The 23,450-nt window shown below is 38.9% G+C and overlaps 1 protein-coding gene and 1 pseudogene across 2 annotated transcripts; both read left to right on the plus strand.

The window, feature by feature from the left end:
- Window positions 1–2,825: 2,825 nt before the first annotated feature.
- On the plus strand, window positions 2,826–22,633 carry SMU1 (SMU1 DNA replication regulator and spliceosomal factor). 2 transcript variants are annotated; one of them, XM_036433581.2, is made up of 12 exons: window positions 2,826–2,952; window positions 4,472–4,682; window positions 6,041–6,193; window positions 7,167–7,277; window positions 10,331–10,459; window positions 12,138–12,257; window positions 14,630–14,746; window positions 15,373–15,500; window positions 16,005–16,131; window positions 17,597–17,764; window positions 19,999–20,151; window positions 22,130–22,633. In XM_036433581.2, the coding sequence occupies exons 1-12, from the start codon at window positions 2,927–2,929 to the stop codon at window positions 22,226–22,228; spliced, it is 1,542 nt and encodes a 513-aa protein (XP_036289474.1). In that variant the 5' UTR covers window positions 2,826–2,926; the 3' UTR covers window positions 22,229–22,633. The 2 variants fall into 2 exon arrangements, with proteins under 2 accessions (XP_036289474.1, XP_036289473.1); XM_036433580.2 differs by lacking the exon at window positions 2,826–2,952 and adding an exon at window positions 3,260–3,312.
- LOC118716824 lies at window positions 14,255–14,354 on the plus strand (annotated as a pseudogene).
- Window positions 22,634–23,450: the final 817 nt, after the last annotated feature.

Consider the following 23,450-nt stretch of genomic DNA (forward strand, 5'->3'; position numbering starts at 1 on the left):
TATTGGGGTGGCATTGGTTAATAAACTTATATAAGTTTCAGGTATATACTTCTATAATACATCATCTGTATATTGTGTGGTTCACCAGCCAAAGTCAAGTCTCCTTCTGTCACCAATCATCCCCCAATATCCTCTTCTATATACGCCCGCCCCCACCGCTTCCCTATGATAATCACCACGCTCCTGTCTGTGTCTATGAGGTTTTCTTCCTTTGCTTAATCTCTTTACCTTTTCACCCAGCCCTCCAAACCCCTTTCCTTCTAATAGCTGTCAGTCTGTTCTCTGTATCTATGAGTCTGTTTCTGTTTTGTTAGCTTATTTTGTTCATTAAATTATACATTTAAGTGAAATCATATGGTGCTTGTCTTTCTATCTGGCTTATTTCACTTAGCATAATACTCTCTAGGTCCATCATTGCTCTTGTAAAAGCTAAGAGTTCCTGGCTGATGCCATTTTGGGGCTCAGCCCATCTAGTCTCCAAGTGACGTAATCTATAATAACAAAAGGGTAATATGCTAATTAGACTGAATATCTTCTAGACATCCTTCCTGACAAAGCCAGGGGGTGGGGAGGGAGGTGTTCTCAAGTATTAATCTGTTTAAGGCCTTCCAAATATTTTATAATATTTCCGTTGGTGTCCTGAAATTCATGGATAATATAATCTACTTACCCAGATATGAAAAAATCAATATAAAGCTTAACATATAAAAATAATTACATTTGTTATAAAATATAGTAATATGTATTTCAATATTTAAATCCTTGGGTTTTACTATTAAAGACATAATGAAGCAATGAGATGCTTGCATCTACCGTATGTTTAATGAATAAATTTGGACTTAATAGGAGTCATAGAAAAAAAGCCATTCTTTTTTTTTTTTTTTTTAATACATTTATTGATTTTGTACAGAGAGGAAAGGAGAGAGATAGAGAGTTAGAAACATTGATGAGAGTCATCTATCAGCTGCCTCTTGCACCCCCCCTGGGGATTTGCCCGCAACCAAGGTACATGCCCTTGACCAGAATTGAACCCGGGACCCTTCAGTCCCCAAGCCGACGCTCTATCCGTTGAGCCAAACCAGTCTCGGCAAGAAAAGCCATTCTATTCAAATGAAAGCAGAAGTGTGGTGGACACTAGAATAAAACCTGGTGTTAAGTAATTACAGAGAAGACATTTGAATAAGCAAATTAGGAAAGTAACCTTAATTAAAATAAGAATAACATGACAAGTACGAGATAGAGAAAGTGAAGGTATGCACTATTGAAAATTAACTGGCTCTTCTTTTTAAGGAAGATGTTATAATTTTCTATGCTGTATTGTAGGATGGGATAGTAAGAGAATATCTTAGAAGTCATACACTCAATCTAGTTTATCTGACCACATGTTGGAGCAAACACGTAGAGTACCAGAACTTTAATATCTTGGAAATCATGTCCTTCAAGAGTTGATGGGAAATAAAGAAAGATTTGGAAAAAAATAAGCAGTATTTAAGAGGCTACAGGGAAGTTCTGTGGCCAAGTTGTGGCCAACTTCTGTGGCCCAGTATCAGATACGACTGAAAGCCAATAGGAATCTCCAAGTAAATCATTTCAATAGGCAATTTTCACAACAGACTTCTTACCATTGTGCTGCAAAAATTTTAAATTCATAAAAAATCGCAATAAAATATTTTATTTAAAAAAATATATATTTCTTTATTGATTTCAGAGAGGAAGGGAGGAGAGAGAGATAGAAACATCCATGATGAGAGAGAATCATCAATTGGCCGCCTCCTGCACGCCCCCCATTGGGGATCGAGCCCACAACCCAGGCATTTGCCCTTGACTGGAATCGAACCCAGGACCCTTCAGTCTGCAGGCTGACACTCTATCCACTGAGCCAAGCTGGCCAGGGAGGCAATAAAATATTTTAAAACTATCCTTTCTTTATAAAATCCATTGATATCCCTGCATCCATTTGTTTCTACTAATTCAATAATGTGTAAAATCTACTAAAAGGAGTCTCAGCTGTACACATTTGCAATTGGTTTCACTGTTTTTCCAGCAACCGTGCCACTGAAACGAACCCCTTTCCAACTACTTAGTGTGAAATGCTATAAGTAATTTAATTCTTCCCACAACCGGGTATGAAAATTCTAACTGGGTTCCAAACTTTCCATTATCAGGCTGAGTAAACTGTGTTTTGGATTCAAACTCATCATTCATTCACCCATTCACTCCTTCCCAATGAACTCTACCTACAAACGTTGGCTAGTTTTCCAGTGATTTCGAATGCATTAACCTCCCAGCATTGTAAATTCAATCCTAAGTTTAAATCTAACCAACCAATCGCATCCAATAAAAGCAAAATGTCCAAACCAGTGTTTCTAAGCAGAGAGTTCCTCTAGAACAGCGTTTTTCAACCGCTGTTCCGCGGCACACTAGTGTGCCGCGAGATGTTGCCTGGTGTGCCGTAGGTGCAGACAAGACAAGAATTTTATAATTTTTCACTATTTTGTTTACTTAATATTTCATAATAAAGTAATTATAAAATACTTTCTTTGTGTTTATTTGATTCCTATTCAAGAGAATTACTTTATATATAGTCAATATAGGCACAGAGTTAAATTTTTTAACATTTTCTAATGGTGGTGTGCCTCGTGATTTTTTTCATGAAACAAGTGTGCCTTTGCCCAAAAAAGGTTGAAAAACACTGCTCTAGAAAAGAAAGGAGAACCCTCCGGAACCCATACGCAGACCCCAGCTTTTGACAGCTTCTGGATGCTCCGCCCCTCACTCACGCCCCGCCCCTTCCCCTGCGTGCCGCCTCCAGGGCCGGCGTCTGACGTCAGCGGAAGTGACGTCGACGGCCGCCGGAGGTGTCGTTGCTGTGTCGCGCTGCTAGGCCTGAGAGTAGACTGGGTTCCGCGCCCAGAAATTTAACGCCATGTCCATCGAAATCGAGTCCTCGGAGTGAGTCCTGTGGTTCGGGGCGTTGGGAGGGCGGCGGGGCCGGGAGCTGAGGCATGTGGAGTGGAAGGCGGTCAGGAGAGGCGCCCGCGAGGCCAGGGGGTGGAGGGGCATTTCCTTGCCCACAAAGAAGTTTCCTGCATCGCTACCTCGGAGGCGGGTGCACAAGGACGTAGCGGACCAGATGCTCAAAGCCCATGGGGAGGCGGCGCGGGGCCCGGGGAAGGATATTCCTCGAAGACCCGATCGGGTTGTAGCCATCGCCGCCGATTCCTGGCGCTCTGGGACTTGATCCGATTACCCTTCCTCTCCGGGCTCCCGTCTGATGCATCGTCTGCACAAGGGGCTGCTCTTCCTGCTCCCGTTAGGACAAGTGTGATTCGTTTCCTCTGGGATTGCGTGGCTCCTTTGCTTTCCCCTTTACAGCTCTTAACCCATTATTGTCACTGTTTCGCTCTCCTGTTTCTTACATACTGTTACATTGGCTTGGCAGCACAAGTATTTGTTGTGGTCTGCTGCAGCCCATGGGCCGAGAGTTTGACATGCTTGCTGTAAATGCATAATAAACATTGGCTATTATTTTGTGTTTATTATTTCTCCCCAGAGAGAATTAACTAAATTCTGATCTGAAACCCCTTCCCCAATTTCACCCGTTATACAGTGCTTTCAGTAGAAATACAGTGTCGACCATGTATAAGGAAAGAGAAGGAAAACAGTGTATCACAGCATCACACAGTGAACCTTTAAAGATTCTTCACTAGACTCTTTAACTCCAGATCAAGAAGTTTTAACTATAAACACATTTAACTAAAACATTTGTAAGTTTTCTGTCACATGTTGAAAATGGATGCTTATTTCAATATTTGGCAATTACCTGACTCCTCTTTTCCTTGGAAACTGAGTTTATAATGTTTTTTTTCCCCACTTGTCCTGAAAATTTGTTAATAGAGCCAGTAGGTAGTGTTATTTTTGCAAATGAGGACGCATGGATTGGCTTTATTTTTATATACAGTATAGTTCACCTTATTTGTGTTCAACAAATTCTTATTAAGAAAATCTCAATTCACATGTTATGGTTGTCATTTTAAAAATGGACCAAATAATCCTAATAAGAATTTAGAGTACTTGTGTTAATGACTAGGCTAAGTTTAAATATTTCACTAAAGTGTGCAACAATGTAATTGTATAAATTAATATGAAACTTGGCATAATAAAAAGATCTCTGGCCTTGGAAGTTAGAGAGTTACTTTGTACCAACTATGAGACATTAGGCAAATCATTTCCCCCCTGAACCTCAATTCTCCTATTTCTGAGATGGAGGTAGGCGGGATGAGCCCCAGAGTCCCCTGTAACTTAGATTCTGTGATTTTTGGACATGCTTTTCTCATATGATAAAGAAATGAAAAGTGGGTAGTGAATGGACGATGGTTGAGTAGGAGAAAGAAGCTGGGGTGGGCTTTTATTTTGCGGCCTCTCTGGTGACTAGGATCCCTGAACTGGATGACTTGCTTTCTTTTTTCAGTGTGATCCGACTTATCATGCAGTACCTGAAGGAGAACAGTTTACATCGGGCATTAGCCACTTTACAGGAAGAGACTACTGTGTCTCTGAACACCGTGGACAGCATTGAGAGTTTTGTGGCTGACATTAATAGCGGCCACTGGGACACTGTTTTACAGGCTATACAGTCTCTGAAATTGCCAGACAAAACCCTCATTGACCTCTATGAACAGGTAAGAGTGGATGTGATGCTGATTCCCGTGGGTTGGTTTATTGTGTGACCCCTGACTGAGAAGCATTAGTAAGCATTCCTTCAAGCACTATAGGGAATAGTCCTTAAAACGTATACTGTCAAGGTTCAAGTGCTACTTTGTACTTTTTTTCTCTCTTGGAAAAGCTAAGAATTTCCCAAATTGAAAGTATTTCTTAAGTGATCATTAAATGTTCTGACACCAACCATTCTGAAACCATCTAGTGTACTGCACTAACCACCCAAAGTTAGCACAGACCCCATAAGTTAAGGGCTCAGTTCTCTATAAGATTGCCCTTACTTCAGACACCAGTTGTACTTTAGGGTCTCATGCCACCCACATTCCTGACTAACGCTATAAATTTGGGGATTCCCATGACACCCTCAATTGATAATTCACTAGAATGAGTTGGAAAGCACTATATTATTGCAATTTTATTATCAAGGATGCAGATTGGAACCAGCCAAAAGAAGTGACACATAGGGTGAGGTCTGGGAGGGTCCTGAACACAGAGCTTCCAGTGTTGTCTCCCCATGGATTCAGTGTCTTTCTCACTGGCATATTAATGTGTTCACCAACCAGGAAGCTCCATTGGGGTTTTTATTGGGGTTTCATTCAGTCTTCAGTTCCCTTGAGATTGGGCTGGCTCAAAGCCTCAACCCTACAGTCACATGGTAACCAGCCCTCATCCTGAGCTATCTTATTAGCACAAACTTAGGTGTGATGCAGGGGGCTCCTTAATAACAAAGATACTCCTCTCACTGGCAAACTCTGAGGGTTTTTAGAAGCTCCATGTCACGAATCCAGGACAAAAATCATACAAATTATATATTCTACAACAGAACAGAGTGGAGTTTATGGACATAGGAATGTAGCGTTGTTTGTAAAAATAGGGTCGTTGATTTGTTTCTTTACAATCTACATGAGTTCAGTAATTCCCCAAAGAACATTTTGGTACCTGAAGAAAGGTTTCTCTGAAGCCCATGGAGATATTCCCATCTTTAGTTTTCTTCAGCATATGTAGTCTGAACAAATGGCCTGAGAGGAGAGGAGATTGGTAGATAAAAATGGAGGGTGGAAGCGAAAGATTGAAGTTACTACCATGTTTTTCCGAAAATAAGACCTAGCGCATCTTTGGGAGCAAAAATTAATATGACACTATCTTATTTTCGGGGAAATAGGGTCCTTACAATTACCTCCATTGTCCACATGAAAAAGGAAAAAGGGTATTTCCCAATATAGGAAATCATTTTGATAGGCCATTTCTGCATAAGAAATTGTACTGAAAACGAAGTATTATAAGAATGCATTGAAACAGCCATTTTCTTTCATTTGTCCAGGTTGTTCTGGAATTGATAGAACTTCGTGAATTGGGGGCTGCCAGGTCTCTGCTGAGACAGACTGACCCTATGATCATGTTAAAACAAACGCAGCCAGAGCGGTATATTCATCTGGAGAACCTCTTGGCCAGGTCTTATTTTGATCCTCGAGAGGTATGACTGTGATAAAAAAAAATTGTTAATTTTTGCAAACCTGTAATAATGTAATCGTTTGAAACCATTTAATTGGGTCATTTTGGGGATTTTGATTTTAATTTTCAATAATACTTTTCCATTTGCATATGTTAAAGGGGTTGATCTTGTTCAGTTTTCTGAGTATTGAAGGGTTTCCCTTCTCCACACACCACATTTTAGAGGCTTTGTGTCAGTCAAGAAGCAGAAAGTTTATTCTGATATCATTTCCTCATTAGCCCAAGTACTTGTCTGGCCCTGAGGGCTTCCTGACTGCTGATATATTCTCTCTGCATTTGTGGCCCTTGCCCCTGACAATTATACTTTCTTTCAGTTCTTGGAAACTCATACTTTCACTTATCAGCCAATTATGTTTACTGGTAGGGCATGGTGACTGATGATCTTTTATTTCCCCAAACCTTTTTTTGTGTATGCTTTCGTTCTTTCTCAGCCAGCCTTTACTAGTCTAAATGGGATGAAGAAAAATAGATATTGGCTAATGGAAAGTTAGAAACCATGAGGATTAAGGGTTACCAAGACAGGATTAATGTTAGAGGTGGTGAAGAATTTCTGGGCTGGGATCATTGACAAAAAAATTACCAAAGTATATAAAAGAATCCTTGGCTGTGCAGATTTTTCAAAAACTGGAAAACAACCCTGGCTTTGACATAGTTTTCTTGGGCTCCTTTGAGAAATAACAGTGTGGATTGTCTGACCTCAGTTTTCTTCCAGCTCATACTTTTGAACTGCAAGTGGACAGAATGGGGAAGTCATTTTTAAAAACAAATTAATTTAACTAACCCCCTGTTTAACTGGGTAGTTTCTTTTCATGTCTTCCATTTTAAGTGTTTCTGCTTGATGATTGTTGTGTTGTGTCTTTTTTTTTTTTTTAATAAGTACAGTCATATTTTGTAACCATTTCTTGGAAATGATGCTACCCCCTTTCGTTTTTTAGGCATACCCAGATGGAAGTAGCAAAGAGAAGAGAAGAGCAGCAATTGCTCAGGCCTTAGCTGGGGAAGTCAGTGTGGTGCCTCCATCTCGTCTCATGGCATTGCTGGGGCAGGTAATGAAAGTTTGTGGAACTGAAATTACCCTTTATATAAATTACATGTACAAGCTAAAGGAATCAGGCATTCTATGTATTGATAACTATCTGTGTAGCTGTTTGTACTAACAGCTGTGCCATGCCATCCTCATATTATAGATGGTTAAGAACATAAGCTCTGCCGAAACCGGTTTGGCTCAATGGATAGAGCATCGGCCTGCGGACTGAAAGGTCCCAGGTTCGATTCCGGTCAAGGGCATGTACCTTGGTTGCGGGCACATCCCCATTAGGGGTTGTGCAAGAGGCAGCTAATCAATGTTTCTCTCTCATCGATGTTTCTAACTCTCTATCCTATCTCTTCCTCTCTGTAAAAAATCAATAAAATATATTAAAAAAGAAAAGAGAAAAAGAGCATAAGCTCTATGCCAGGCTGGTATGGCCCAGTGATTGAGTGTTGACCTATGAACAAGGAGGTCATGTTTCAAATCCTGATCAGGACACATATTCAGGTTTCAGGCTTGATCCCCAGTGTGGGGCATGCAGGTAGCCGATCAATGATTCTCTCTCATTGATGTTTCTATCTTTCATTCCCTTTCCTTCCTCTCTGAAATCAATAAAAATATATATATTTAAAAGAAGAAGAAGAAGAACAACAACAACAACATAAGCTCAAGTCAGAATTAGGGTGAACAACAACAACAACAACATAAGCTTAAGTCAGAATTAGGGTGACCATAGAATTTAACATTTCATCTAGGATAACTTAAGGGCACTCTTGATTGTAGAATAATTTTGGTACTTCACACAAGAATATGTATTGGCAGCCATTGTATTATAACAACAGTGCAAGAGATTGATTTTATTATAAGAATTCAGTAGTTGATAATGGGAATGTCATCAAATCTAGGAATAGAGAAGAATTATTCACCTTATGGTTTGGGGTGCTTGCTTTAGAATGGGGGGGAATGGTCAGCTCAGAGCTTTTACTCATATTTTATACAGCATAATTTCAGATAGATTGAAAGTTATATATTTTAAGAAAACAGAAAAATTAGTAGATAATATAATGTATTAAACCTCCTACTAGGGAAGGACTTCCTATGATTAGGGAGTAAACATCCAGGTAAAGGTCAATAAATATAGTCACTTAAGAGTTCAACATAAGATAAAAAGAAAGCTATGAGGCTGTAATAAAAAAAAGGGGGGGGGGCAGCTCTAGCTGGTGTGGCCCAGCGGATAGAGAATCAGCCTATGGACTGAGGGGTCCCAGGTTTGATTTCATTCAAGGGCACATTCCAGGGTTTCATGCTCAATCCTCGGTAGGGGGCGTGCAGGAGGCAGCCGATCAATGATTGTCTCCTCATTGATGTTTCTCTTTCTCCCTCTCCCTTTCTCTCTGAAATCAGTAATATATATTTTTAAAAAGGCAGATTGGAGAAAAAAATTCTTTTTGGCAAACATAAATAGCAACTTGATCACATTAAAAGCTCAAATTAGCTGAAACCGGTTTGGCTCAATGGATAGAGCATCGGCTTGGGGACTGCAAGGTCCCGGGTTCGATTCCGGTCAGGGGCATGTACCTTGGTTGGGGGCATATCCCCAGTAGGGGGTGTGCAAGAGGCAGCTGATCGATGACTTTCTCTCATAGATGTTTCTAACTCTATCTCTCTCCCTTCCTCTGTACAAAATCAATAAAATATATTTTAAAAATAAAATAAAAAATAAAATAAAATCAATAAAAACAAAATAAAATCAATAAAAACATTTAAAAAATTAAAATAAAAGCTCAAATTATTAATCAGAACTGACTAAAGGTATAACTTTCCATTCATTAAATTAGCAGAATTTTAAAATGATAGCCAAACTGTTGAGTTTTCTTTTCTTTTTTTTTTTTTTTAACCTCACCCAAGGATATTTTTCCATTGATTTTTAAGAGAGCATGGAAGGGAGGGAGAAAGGGATGAGGAGAGAGAGAGACGGACAGACATTAACCTGTTGCCTCCCACACATGCCCTGAGCGTGGCCAGGGACCAAACTGTAACCGAGGTACACATGCCCTTCACTGGGAATTGAATCTTTGGTCTACAGGCTGTTGCTCTAACAAGCACTGAGCAAAACTGGCCAGGGTGAGTTTTCTTGATATAACTAAGGGAAAAAGGAATAAATATTGTGCCTGTCATATAGATTTAACATGTATTATTTAGTGGTATCCTTTTAGCAACTCTTAAGAATTAGGCTTTTATTTCTTTTAGTGCATGAAATTGGGAATCAGAATAACATTGGGCAAATGATCTGGCCTAGGGCCATCTGTCTCTTATGTCCATGATTTTTTCATTCATAATATAGTTGTGAGTGCTGCTGAAGTTGTGACTTTTTGGGAAAATAGTTTGTCATTGTATATTGGGAGGCTTAACCATTCTTGTACTTTTTTGGATTCAATAATTTATATTCTGGGAATCTACTCCAAGGTGGGAGTAACCCCAAAATAGAAAAAGCCTTATGTTCAAAGATGTTCATTGCAGCAGCATTTAGATGAGTAAAAAATTGGAAATGTGTAAATGTCCATTAATATACTAGTTAAATAAACTGTTAAACAATCAGGATATATTCTATAACCATTGAAATGATAATTATGGCATAGCATGATCTGATGTTAGGTGAAAATGAAGAATATAAAACTTTACCTATAGTATAGTTACAACTACATTAATTAAATACATGTGTAAGGAGGAATACTAGAAGGTAATATGAGAAATGTAACAGTGGCTGTGTTCAGATGTTAGAACTATGGGAGATTTTTGTTTTCCAAATTTTATTTATAATAAAGAGTCACACCTATAAGAAAATAGATGTGGGAAGATGAACCTGTTGGCTCTTAGAGTTCCCTCCACCCTGAGCTCAGCCTGGGTTCCTGGGACACACAGAGCAGCGTAGATTATGCTGTGTTTAGATGATTGGGTCTGGATGGTTCAGTTTCCTGTGAACCTCATTCTTTCACACTTGGCTTTGAGCAATCAGGAACAGATCTTAAAAGCACCCAAGTGGATTATTATGCATTTCTCTTTTCATAGGCGCTGAAGTGGCAGCAGCACCAGGGGTTGCTTCCTCCTGGCATGACCATAGATTTGTTCCGAGGCAAAGCAGCTGTCAAAGATGTGGAAGAAGAGAAGTTTCCTACACAGCTGAGCAGGCATATTAAGGTAGGGTCCTTTGACACTCGGCCGGTTGGTAATCATCTGTGAGGACTCAGCATGTGCTTCCTCAGTCAGGCCCTGTGCTAGGCACTTGAGTTAGAAAGCAGAATTCATTCTCCAGCTCTGATAACATTCAGGGTTGCTGTTAGTGACCATGGGGTCCTGTAGCCTGGCAGTGGCACACCTCAGATGCATAACCAAGTGGACATACATTTGACATTTGGCCCATCATCTGCCTTTGTGCTTTCTCCACAGAAGCCTGCATTTGGAAGAATGATTACCTCTTTGGTTAAACCTGGGACTAGCTATGAACTTTTAATGTATTTGTCTTGTGCAACATTTGTGTTTTTTTTTTTTGTTTGTTTGCTTTTTTAATATGTTTTATTGATTTTGTACAGAGAGGAAGGGAGACAGATAGAGAGTTAGAAACATCCATGGGAGAGAGTCATTGATCAGCTGCCTCTTGCACACTCCCCACTGGGGATGCGCCCGCAACCAAGGTACATGCCCTTGACCGGAATCGAACCCGGGACCCCTCAGTCCCCAAGCCGACGCTCTATCCATTGAGCCAAACCGGTTTTGGCAACATTTGTGTTTTTGTCTGCTCCATGTCAGCCAAAGTATCAGACATGGATTGTAAAGTGGGCTTGTGTAGTATTTGAGGAAAATAATTTATCATCTTAAGACTGGTTCTTGTTTATTTTCTTTTAATCTGAGAAAAAGCACAATCAAGTAATTGCAGCAGTTTCCAGAATTACTATTTCAGCATCTTTTTTATATTATAGTTTTTGGGTTTTTGCTCTCATTGAATTTATGGATTTTAAAAAATAATTCATGTTTCTCAAATCTTTTTACTTCAACTTAGTGCATTGAATTAGTCTTTTCTGGGTTATATGTTTTGACTTGCATTCAAAGATGATTTTGAGCAGTACTTTTACACTGGCTGAAGCCTTGGGACAAAGAGAAATCTATTATTATGCTGATGGGCTAAGATTTTTGTTACAAACACTTTCCGTTTTTTGGCATTTAAATTGAAATTCATAAAAGAGCTTTTCTCTGTTATTATCTGTTTAATGTTTTGTAAGTGCTCATCTGTTATTAGGAGCATGATTGCTGATAAGTGCTCAGGATACATTGCTCAGATAAAAGTATTAGATTTAATTAGTTCTCCTAGAGTTAGTCACTTCCACATTATCACCTGATTAAGTGAAGGTCATATAAAGAAACAGTGATAGAAAATTCATTTACAAAACAGTACATGAAAGCTGACATTTATTTTATAAAAATGACTTTTCCTTAGATGCACAACAGGAACGTATGCCATATTAATTCAGTGTGAAAGTCATGCTAATTGTGGCTGACTCTGGTAAAAGCTTATTGTTTGGGTTATATGATTATTTGTTCTAAGTTCCATTATAAAATATATGTATCTTACTTTTCTTTGAAAATGTCAACTTCATATTAAAAAATGAGCTTCATCTGACAACCTAGACATAAAACTGGTCAGAGAAAATATATCCACAACCTTCTGGTGTCCGGGTACAGAAATGTCTCTCCAGTGCTCCAGTAGAATAAGCTAGCTATGACTTTATGCTAGGGCAGGGTTTCCCAAAAGGTTAAAATGGGAATTATTTTAAGGCCACTAGATAAAAATGTATCTGTTTCATTGTTTTATTTGAAACAGTTTGGTCAGAAATCACATGTGGAGTGTGCTCGATTTTCTCCAGATGGTCAGTATTTGGTCACTGGGTCTGTTGATGGATTCATTGAAGTATGGAACTTCACAACTGGAAAAATCAGAAAGGTAAAGTATTTATATTAACTTTTCTAGTGAAAGAAATTACTATTGTTATTTTTAAACTATTTGTTTATTTATACACTGTATTTTTTAAAATATATTTTTATTTCAGAGCTGGAGAGAGAGAGAGAGAGAGAGAGAGAGATCGAGAGATCAATGATGAGTCATTGATTGGTTGCTTTCTGCCTTCTGCACACCCCATATTGAGGATCAGGCCAACAATCCAGACATGTGTCCTGACCAGGAATCAAACCATGACCTCCTGGTTCATGGGTTGATGCTCCACACTGAGCAATGCTGGCTGAGCTATTTATATACTTTAAACTCATTTTTTGAATGGGTGATATGTACATCTGATAAAATATTTTATGAAACAGAAAATTTGTTCAGTAATAGGTCATGCTACCACCCTTGTCCCTCAGCTGGTCAGTTCCTTTCCTTGGTCCAGCCAGGTTACCAGTTTCTTGTGTAACCTTCCTGGAATATTCTAGGTATGTATGTGTAAGCAGTTACTTTTTATTCCCGATCTAACCTAATTATAGTACTAAATGTGCTTCTCTTATTAGAGTGAGAAAACGTCTTTTTATATGTGAAAAACCACTAATATTTCCTATTCTGTGAAGTTTGTTCATATCTTTTGCCTGTTTTTTTTTTTAGTTCATTTTTAGAAAATATTTTTGTTGAATTTTTATTTATTTATTTATTTATTTATTTATTTTAATTAAATTATTATCTGTGTACATATTTTACCATTGCCCCCCCCCCTTTTGTTGATTTTTAGATAGAGAGGAAGGGGGGGGGAGAGAGAAAGAAACATCAGTGTGAGAGTGAAATATTGACCAGCTGCCTCCTGTACACTACTAACAGGGATTTAACCTGCAACCCAAGCATATGCCCTGATTGGTAATTGAACCAGCAACCTTTTGGTGCATAGGATGATGCCCAACCAACTGGGCCACACTGGCCAGAGCTGCCCAGTTTTCTTTTGGATTGTATCTTAACTGATTTGTTGGAGCTTTTTATTTCTAAAAATATATTTTTATTAATTTCATAGAGGAAGGGAGCGGGAAATAGAAATATCAATGATGAGAGAGGATGGATCATTGGCTACCTCTTACATGCCCCCTTCTGGGGATCAAGCCTGCAATCCAGACATGTACCCTAAATGGGAATCTGACCTTGACCTCTGGTTCATAGGTTGACACTCAATCCACTGAGCCACACTGGTCAGGCTATTGGAGCTTATAAAGTTTGAGGAAATCAACCTTTGCAATCTATATTGCAAGTATTTTTTAGTTTTGACTTTTGTCTTGATTTTGCTTATGGTTTTTGTTTATAGATTTAAAATCTTTTATATCATCATATGTATCCATCTTTTCTTCCACAATTTCTTCTAATCTTTTTATGTTTCATTTTATGTTCAATTTTTGATCCATCTGAAATTTCTTTAGTGAGATAAAGTTGGTGTAGATAAAATTTAATCATTTCCCCAAATAGCTATCTATTTATTGACTTTCCACTGATTTAAATTGTAATCTTTATCATAGAATACTAAATTCTACTTGGGTAGTGAATTAATGAGTGATATTCACTTTCTACTTTATATTTTTTATAGTTTATCTTTTTTTTTTTAAACCATGAAGCAATCTCAGTTTATAATTAAAAAAAAAAATAGAGATACTTCTGTTTGAACAATAATGGATGATAAAAATAAGCATCCATAAAATGGATTATAATTAAATATATTAGTCAGTACAGATAGAATTATATAGAGGAAAAGGAGCTGACAGTTTGGAAAAAACATTAGTTTTTCACATTATACCCCTAAGATAAATAAATTCAGATTTATTTAAGATATACAATATGAAACTGTGCACCCATGGAGACAGACAACAGTGTGGTGAATGCCAGGGGTGGGTGGAGATGAGCGAGGCATCTGTAATAATGTCAATAATAAAAAAAATTGTAGGGAAATTTTGCTTAGGAAAGATTAGTAAGCATGTTTGCTTCAGTAGCGCATACACTAAAATTGGATGATACAGAGAAGATCAGCGTGGCCCCTGCATAAGGATGACATGCAAATTCATAGTGTTCCATATTTTTTCATGTAATAAAAGTGTTTGTTTAAAAGAAAAAAGATTAGTAAGCAAAAGATAGAAGCTGTTATGTTGGCATTTTTTACAATGTTTGAATTGTGTAAAATTATTTATTCCCAGCAGTATCAGTCGTTTGTTAGGAATTTGTGTGCATGCCACCACTATTTGCTTTGGAGATTTAGAGTAGGTACAGCCATTATCCTGCTTTCAGTGAGATTGTAGAGATCTGGGATAACTGGGTTTTGTTTTGTTTTGATAACTGCTTATCATTGTTTCCTTTAGGATCTTAAGTACCAGGCCCAGGATAACTTTATGATGATGGATGATGCTGTTCTCTGCATGTGTTTTAGCAGAGATACAGAAATGTTAGCAACTGGGGCTCAAGATGGAAAAATCAAGGTATGAATAAGTGGCACAAACTATGCAGACGTTCAGAGAGTTCTGTAATGAGAGAGTGTCCTACATATGATATGGGCTTGATAACAGCTGTTTATTGAGCATCAACTTTGTGCTAATCAGTTTATTTTTTCTTGTTTAACCTGGTAACAACTCTGCTAGTGAGTTCCAATAATTTGTTTAAGATCAGTTAGTGAGCAATAGGTCGGAGACTTCAATTCAAATCTGCTCATGCCCTTTCCACTGTACCACCATTGCTCACTTTATATGATGTGTTGTACTTTGTGTTGGTTTGTTGTTGTGTGCTTTTTTGTTTTAGTGAATGGCATGTTTTTAGAGAATGGGATAGTCTGCAGTTGATTAGCCGTGGCTTGTATTTAATTGCTGGTAAAATGCCCTGAGCTAGGTAAAATACAGAAGTAGTCTCTGCTAAGTGAACTTAGTCTAAATTTTTGTTTTAATAATTAATAAGGAAAGAGGTTTAACTTCCAAAGGATTCAGTTATCATTGTACTTTGTAAACCAGACATATATTCATGCACTTTTAATGTTGTTTTAGGACATTAGTGAGCATTGCATCTTGCTTGACTCTATTTTCAAGTTTTTACTATTCTTTTTTTTTTAATAAAGGTATGGAAAATTCAGAGTGGACAGTGTTTAAGGAGATTTGAAAGGGCACACAGTAAAGGTGTCACCTGTCTAAGCTTTTCTAAGGATAGCAGTCAAATCCTTAGTGCGTCTTTTGACCAGACAATTAGGTAAGTAAGAATCCCCAACTGCCTTTACTTGGGTTTGATGTGATGAAGCTCTGAAGGGAGGTACTAGTGGTTCCTTACACTTTCACCAGGATGGCATTATATATAGAGTGAGGTATGTGAGACCTCATTTCCCCAGGCAGAGGACAGCTGGCACAGTGCTATAATTTTGCTATGGAGTCGTTACCCACCCGCAGCTGAATCATGCTAGAGGGCATATTACAAATACAGATTCCTGGGAGCTAGTCAAGACCTAGAAGTTTGTCCCTGAACAGAAACCTGTGGTATTATTGGCATATTTTCTACCAGTTTCTGTGCCAACCTTTTGTTTTACTTTTGTTTGTTTAACATAATGAAAATTATTCTGACATGTAAATGTATAGCCCTGTTTCTTCACTTAATATAATAAGAGCTTCAGTAATTCATCTAAAATGCTTTCAACACTAGATCTCAACCGTAATATATAAGCTATTAATTGTTCTTTTCATTTCCTTTAATGTGTGATAGAATTCATGGTTTAAAATCTGGGAAGACCCTGAAGGAATTTCGTGGCCATTCTTCCTTTGTTAATGAAGCAACGTTTACACAAGATGGACATTATATTATTAGTGCATCCTCCGATGGCACTGTAAAGGTTAAGTATTTGCTACTGGATTATTGTGGGGTGTCTATTCCCTTTTTGCCCTTTAAGGAGTTTTCAGTGGTGGTAAGGGTGATAATTGTGGTGGAGTAAACCTCTTTACTAGCTATTTTAGTTATAATTGAGGTGAGTCTGAGACAGTAATAATATTCTGTGGGTAATTCCTATTGGCCTAGGAACCTCAAATCTCAAATCTACAAAGTCAGACTTTAGCATGTGTAAGAAAAGAGGAAAGGTGTGGAGTCCTAGATGTAAGTCATCCCCCATTTACAGTGCTTAAATTTGATCTTATCATAGGTATGGTCCACCCACCACAAATTCACAAAGATCTCAGTGGCCAAAATAAATAGCTATCTTTTTTGTTGCTCAGCCTCATCCAACCCCTGACCCCCACATTTAGGGTCTTCCTAGTAGCATTTATAGAGCAACAGAAGAGGTAGACAGTTAGAACCAAGCCCTCTCTCAGATACTTATGTAATGCCCTCAGCTGAAAGTAACGGATCTTCAGTATGTTAGATCTATTTTAAGAGAGGGCCTCATTTTCTTTTCTTTTTTCTTTTCTTTTAAAAATAATCTTTTTTAAAAATATATATTTTATTGATTTTACATAGAGAGGAATTGAGAAGGACAGAGAGTTAGAAACGTCGATGAGAGAGAAACATCGACCAGCTGGAGAGGGCCTCATTTTCTAGGAAAGCTTTAGTTCCACAGTAGAAAGGGTAAAGCATCTCACTGACTTTTTAGTCAGAAAAACATTAAGACGCTTTAAACTCTGATATCTGAAATGTTCATTTCTCTTCTAGGCAACTGGGCTTTAGAGAAAATTGGGACGGATAATTACAATATTTATTAGGAAAATAAACAGTAGGGCACTAACTAGTGGGCCCCTATTTCTGTTTTGTGCCAAGCTCTGTTGAAGGCACAACATAGTTTATACCTTTGAAGCTTTTATGCCTCATTAAGTGAGTGGTGTCCAGACAAGTATTTGGTCCATTCCTTTTCTGAGTGCATCAGTATTTGGTCCATTCCTTTTCTGAGTGCATCTCAGAAAAGGAACTTTATTTTCTGAGTCAGATTATTCTGTTTTAGTAATCTAATTTGCATTGTTTAAAAACCTCAAACCTGTAGCCGTAGCTGGTTTGGCTCAAGTGGATAGAGCATCAGCCTGCGGACTGCAGGGTCCCAGGTTCAATTCCAGTCAAGGGCACGTACCAGTAGAGGATGTGCAGGAGGCAGCAGATCAGTGATTCTCTCTCATCATTGATGTTTCTCTCTCTCTCCCTCTCCCTTTCTCTCTGAAATCAATAAAAAGTATATTTAAGCAAACTAAATAAATAAAACCTCAAAACTGTAGAAATTCTTAGGCTTTAATATATATATATATATATATATATATATATATATATATATATATATATATTTTTTTTTTTTTTTTTTTTTTTTTTTTTTTTTGTCATAGATATGGAATATGAAGACCACAGAATGTTCAAATACCTTTAAATCCCTGGGCAGCACTGCAGGGACAGACATCACTGTCAACAGTGTGATCCTGCTTCCTAAAAACCCAGAGCACTTTGTGGTGTGCAACAGATCAAACACGGTGGTCATCATGAACATGCAGGGGCAGGTGAGTGCGCGGGAAGTGCCTGTGGGCCCTTCCCAAGTCAGCATGTCTTGGTCCTGGCCCTTCCAGTAACCAAATATGGGCTCACCACTCCAGAAAGCATATATATTGTATTTGTTATTCAAATGTTTATTTAAACTGTATTATTCAGCCTTTCAAAAGTTACCTCCTTTCCCCAGGGTTTTTGTATATTATGTTGTTCTTTTGCATCCTTGGGGCAAATGAGGCTCTTGCCTCTGCAGAATCTCATTGAAGATTTTAAGATTAACAATTCCTATCAGGCCGAAACTGGTTTGGCTCAGTGGATAGAGCATCTGCCTGCGGACTGAAGGGTCCCAGGTTCGATTCCGGTCAAGGGCATGTACCTTGGTTGCGGGCACATGCCCAGTAGGGAATGTGCAGGCTGATCAATGATTCTCTCATTGATGTTTCTAACTCTCTATCCCTCTCTCTTCCTCTCTGTAAAAAATCAATAAAATATATTTAAACACACACACACACACACACACACACACAAACACAAAAACAATTCCTGTCAGAGTGAGGGAGATAGAGTATGTCAGTTACCAATTTGGAACATCTAGCTACCACATGATCTCAGAACACTAGTAGAAGGGCAACCATATTTTCATGATGTATATTTATAATCAGCACATTTGCATGGTTCCCAAGGAACCTCACTTTTGTAGCACCAGGGACATTAGAAGCTTCAAGGTTGAGGTCTCCAGCCCTGGGAACATGGGGTGGTGCTGTTGAAATGTTGGCTTGTGCACTTGGGATTCTGCTGAGCCTGGAGAAGACCCAGGGGCTTGTGTATGGAACTCTTTTCCTTCAGTCCCTATAACTAATAGAAATTAGTACTTTAAGATCCTTGGTTGAGATGGTTGGTTTGTGGTATCTTCTGGGCTCTGCATAGTAACTACAGGGGCCTACTTCCTCATTTTTTACTTGACATTTTAAAGACTTTATTAAACAAAAATAATTTTAGATTCGTAAGGAAGTTGTTCCTGTGTACTCTTTCCCCAATGATGATACCTTTTATAACCATAGTATAAAACCTAGAAATTGACATTACTACAATTCTGTTAACTCAAATGCACCCTTATTTGGATTTCACCAGTTTTTACATTCATTCATTTTGAGGCAGGAAGTTAATTGTTCAATGAAATTTCATTATATGTATAAAATTATGTAACCACTAGAGGCCCGGTGCACAAAATTCATGCACTGGGGGTGGGGGAGACCCTTAGCTCAGCCTGCACCCTCTCACTGTCCGGTCCGGGAGCCCTCTGGGGATGTCCTAAGCCATCAGTTGGACATCCTTAGCGCTGCTGCAGAGGCCAAAGAGGCTTCTGTTACTGCCACTGTGCTTTCCAGCTGTGAGCCCAGCTCAGGGCTTTTGGCTCAGAGATGCTCCCTCTGTAGGAGTGCACTGACCACCAGGGGGCAGCTCCTGCATTGACCACCTGCCCCTGGTGGTCAATGTGTGTCATAGTGACCAGTCATTCCTCTGGTCGATTTGCATATTGGACTTTTATTATATAGGATCACCATGATTAGAATAAAAAACAATTCATCATCATCACAGCCCTGACCAGTTTGGCTCAGTGGATAGAACGTCCTCCTGGGGACTTAAGGGTCCCATGTTGGATTCTGGTCAAGGGTATGTACCTTGGTTGCGGACACATACCTAGTGGGGAGTGTGCAGGAGGCAGCTGATTAATATTTCTCTCTCATCAATGTTTTTAACTATCTCTCTCCCTTCCACTCTGTAAAAAGTCAATAAAGTGTGTGTGTGTGTGTGTGTGTGTGTGTGTGTGTATATATATATATGTAAAGAACTATTCATCACCCCCCAAAAAACTTTCTCATGCTACATATTTATAGTCAAACCTTCCCAAACAACATTTTAACCACTGGTCTATTTTCCATTATTATAATTTTATCATTTTGAGAGTGGTGGATAAAGGAATCATACAGTATGTAACCTTTATAACCTTTGCTATTTGTTTCAGCTTTATTTGTGATGATTTTAAATGGTATATAAAATACAGCAAACAAAGTCTTAGAGACAGTTCCAGCCTGCATGGGGAGAGTATCTCATTGTTAGAATGGGGAGACTGATTCCATAAAGTATTGAGAAACAGTGGTATATTGACTTAGAAATAATAATAATAAAGTAAACTACTGCTAATACAGATGTTTTGTTTTTTGCCTTGGGCTGTGGTATGATCTAGATTGTCAGAAGCTTCAGCTCTGGTAAGAGAGAAGGTGGTGACTTTGTTTGCTGCGCCCTCTCCCCCCGGGGTGAATGGATTTACTGTGTGGGAGAGGACTTCGTGCTCTACTGTTTCAGCACAGTCACTGGCAAACTGGAGAGAACTCTGACAGTGAGTATTACTGACTTAAAGACCGGCTAACGAAATTTTGTTAGTGCTTGTTTCTTCTGAACTCTGTAAACCTTTTCCTGACTGCTGTCAGTGTAAACCTTGATATAAAAATTTTATCACTAAATAAAATAAAGGGTCCATAAGTAATTATATGGAATTTTCTCCTCTCTTAAGAAAAGTCATCTTTCATTGAGTCCTCAGCTTCAAGTGGATAGGGTGGGTGTACATAAAGTAGAGAAGAAAAAAGGGAATATGTCTAGATAGCCACCTAAATTACCCATATATTCCTCAGGGAGATTGGAGAGTGACAGATATAGCTAGTTCTGTCCATGTCTTTACAAAGACACATTATCCTATCAAATTGCTCATGTTGTCAGAGTCATTATAAGGGGTAATTAATGTCAGTAAACCAAAGTACTGTTTACTGTTATTAAAACTGTTGTAATAATAGCCCCCAAATTTCAGTGGCTTAAACACAAAGTTTATTTACTAGTTGCCCTGCTCATGAATCTGTGTGCTAGTAGCTCTCTGCCCAGTGGCCCACTCTCGTGTAGCTCTACGCCTGCTGGCCCACCCTCCTATAGCTTCCTCCGCCCCCCATCCCCCTTCATAGCTTGCTGCCCTGCCCCTGTCCTGTAGCTCTCTGCTGCCTGCGTGTAGCCAGTAGCTCGCTGCTGCCCTCCTGTAGCTTCCTCTGACCGCCCCTCTTCCTCCCCCCCATAACTTGCTGCCCTGCCCCCTCCTGTAGCTCTCCATAGCCTGCTTGTAGCTCGCTGCTCCATCCTCCTGCTTATCCATGATCCGGTCATTACACAGTCGGTTGTTACGCTTCACGGCGTAATGACCATCAGCATATTACATCTTTATTATATAGGATTATATAATACTAGAGGCCCGGTGCACAAAATTGTGCATGGGTGTGATCCCTCGGCCTGGCCAGCAATCGGGGCCAATTGGAGGTTGGCTGTGGGAGCATCTGCCCTGCCCCATGGCGGTCAGTGCACATCATAGTTACGGATCATTTGGTCATTCAGTTGCTTAGGCTTTTATATATATAAATGAGTTGGATAGCCCTCCATCTTTTAGCTGTGCAATTTGGAATATATGGATTCCAAGATCTCAGGAGTAAAAGATAGGTGGAGGGGCTATATTGGGTGCTTTTAAGACCCACATCTGGAAGTGGCTTATATTACTTTGTTCCTCATTCATTTTTGGCTAGAATTCAGTCACATAGTCACACCCAAATGCAAGGGGGACATGGAACATGTAATCTCTGTGGCCCAGGAAGCAATGGTATGGTGAACATATGAAAAATTATATATGTACCCATGTTAGAGAATAATCTCTTGTATCATTCTTGAGTGAACTTTTGGCACACCTGCCTTGGGAAGCCTCCAATATGTGAGCAAAACAAGGTGAGGTAGAGAGTGTCTAGCTGTGCCGAGACCGGTTTGGCTCAGTGGATAGAGCGTCGGCCTGTGGACTCAAAGGTCCCAGGTTCGATTCTGGTCAAGGGCATGTACTTGGTTGCAGGCACATCCCCAGTGGGGGGTGTGCAGGAGGCAGCTGATCGATGTCTCTCTCTCATCGATGTTTCTGGCTCTCTATCCTCTCTCTTCCTCTCTGTAAAAAATCAATAAAATATATTAAAAAAAAAGAGAGAGAGAGAGAGAGAGGGAGAGTGTCTAGCTGAGAGGCCTGGTCAGTCGAAGTTCAATGAGTTGAAGGAATCATTTAGTCTTATCCACTGTCGTGGAACAAAGTGTTATTTACACATTATGAAAAACAGTACAAAAAATATGAACAATGTAATAGCTTGTTCATGGTTTGTGTGTTGCCTTAGACTTGATTCCTTTGGTGGAAAGTGGAAGCTTCACTCTTATTCTCTCCCCCAACTCTGGAAGCCTCTTCAGAGTGTTGTTTTTTGTGTTTTTTTAATAGCATTATATACCCTAACCGTACGTTTTACTTTTTCCAGGTCCATGAGAAGGATGTGATTGGGATTGCACATCATCCTCATCAGAACCTGATAGCTACCTACAGTGAAGATGGACTCCTAAAACTATGGAAACCTTAATTAGTCTTTTTTCTTTAAACTAGCTTATGCACATGTACTTAAATGAAGACATATTCATACATTGCTTTTTTTTTTTTTTTCCCCCAGTTTTTCTAACTTGTCTGAATTAGGCACAAGAATAATTTTGTGAAAGTTCATGTTTAAGTTAGCAATTACCCCTTTCTATACACTTTTAAGGTACATTTGTCTTTCTAATTGGGGCGATCACTTAATGTTTTCAACAATCTTTTATCTGGAGAATGAAATAATTGATATAATTATTTCATATAATTCTTTGATTATTGCAATGCTGATTAAAATGTGCCTTCTTGCAGGCAACTTGTAAATAGGGAACTATCCCATATTCAGTAGCTAGTTCCTTTTTTTTTTTTTTTTAGATGGTAATAAACTTTATACCTTTCTGGAGTTTTTGTTTTTAAATGTAAAAGTGCTTATCTAGTTAGCATATTAGAATCTAATGAGGTGGGTGGGACATGGACATTATTATGCCTGAATCTTAAATACAGTAGGAAGTCAACTTCTGGGTAGAAGAAACTGTATGTGAAAAGGTTAGATGTTACATAGGATCACATTTCACTGCCTATACCTTTCCATTCTTTTTTTTTTTTTTTTTTTTTAATTTTAAATGAATAGCTCTTCTCTAAGTAATTTTTTTAAAAAAATCTTTATTGTTGTGAGTATTACAGATGTTCCCTCTTCTCTCCCTCATTCCCCCTTCACCCAATTTCTCTGCTCACCCCAGACCTTTACCACCTTATTGTCTGTGTCCATAGATAAATAACATCTTTGGTTAATCTCTTCCTGCCCTCTCTCTCTTCTTCCCTCTGAGATTCATCAGTTTGTTCTATGCTTTCGTGCCTTTGATTCTATTTTATTCACCAGTTTATTTTGTTCATCAGATTTCTCACTTATTTTGATTAGATTCAATTGTTAATAGATATGTACTTATTGCCATTTTATTATTCATATTTTTTATCTCTTCTTCTTAAATAACTAGAGGTCTGGTGAATGAAATCTATGCCCCAAGGGGCCAGGTGAAGGGGGTCCCTCAGCCCAGCCTGTGCCTTCTCACAGTCCGGGACATCTTGGGGGATGTCCACCTGCCTGTTTAGGCCCATTCCCCAAGAGGAGTGGACAGTCGAACATCCCTCTCACAGTTTTGGACCCCCCACTCCTTACTGCTTGGCTTGCTGCTCCTTCCTTAGCGCTGCCGTGGAAGTGG

The sequence above is a fragment of the Pipistrellus kuhlii genome, unplaced genomic scaffold (assembly GCF_014108245.1).
Source record: "Pipistrellus kuhlii isolate mPipKuh1 unplaced genomic scaffold, mPipKuh1.p scaffold_m20_p_12, whole genome shotgun sequence".
Lineage (NCBI taxonomy): Eukaryota > Metazoa > Chordata > Mammalia > Chiroptera > Vespertilionidae > Pipistrellus > Pipistrellus kuhlii.

What these genes read in the sequence shown, in the direction of transcription:
- SMU1 (XM_036433580.2), top strand. Translation starts at nt 3,275, where the DNA reads ATGCATCGTCTGCACAAGGGGCTGCTCTTCCTGCTCCC. An exon ending in CTTATTTTGATCCTCGAGAG is followed by an intron (nt 6,194 to 7,166) that starts GTATGACTGTGA and finishes TTCGTTTTTTAG; the next exon opens with GCATACCCAGATGGAAGTAG. An exon ending in TCATGGCATTGCTGGGGCAG is followed by an intron (nt 7,278 to 10,330) that starts GTAATGAAAGTT and finishes CTCTTTTCATAG; the next exon opens with GCGCTGAAGTGGCAGCAGCA.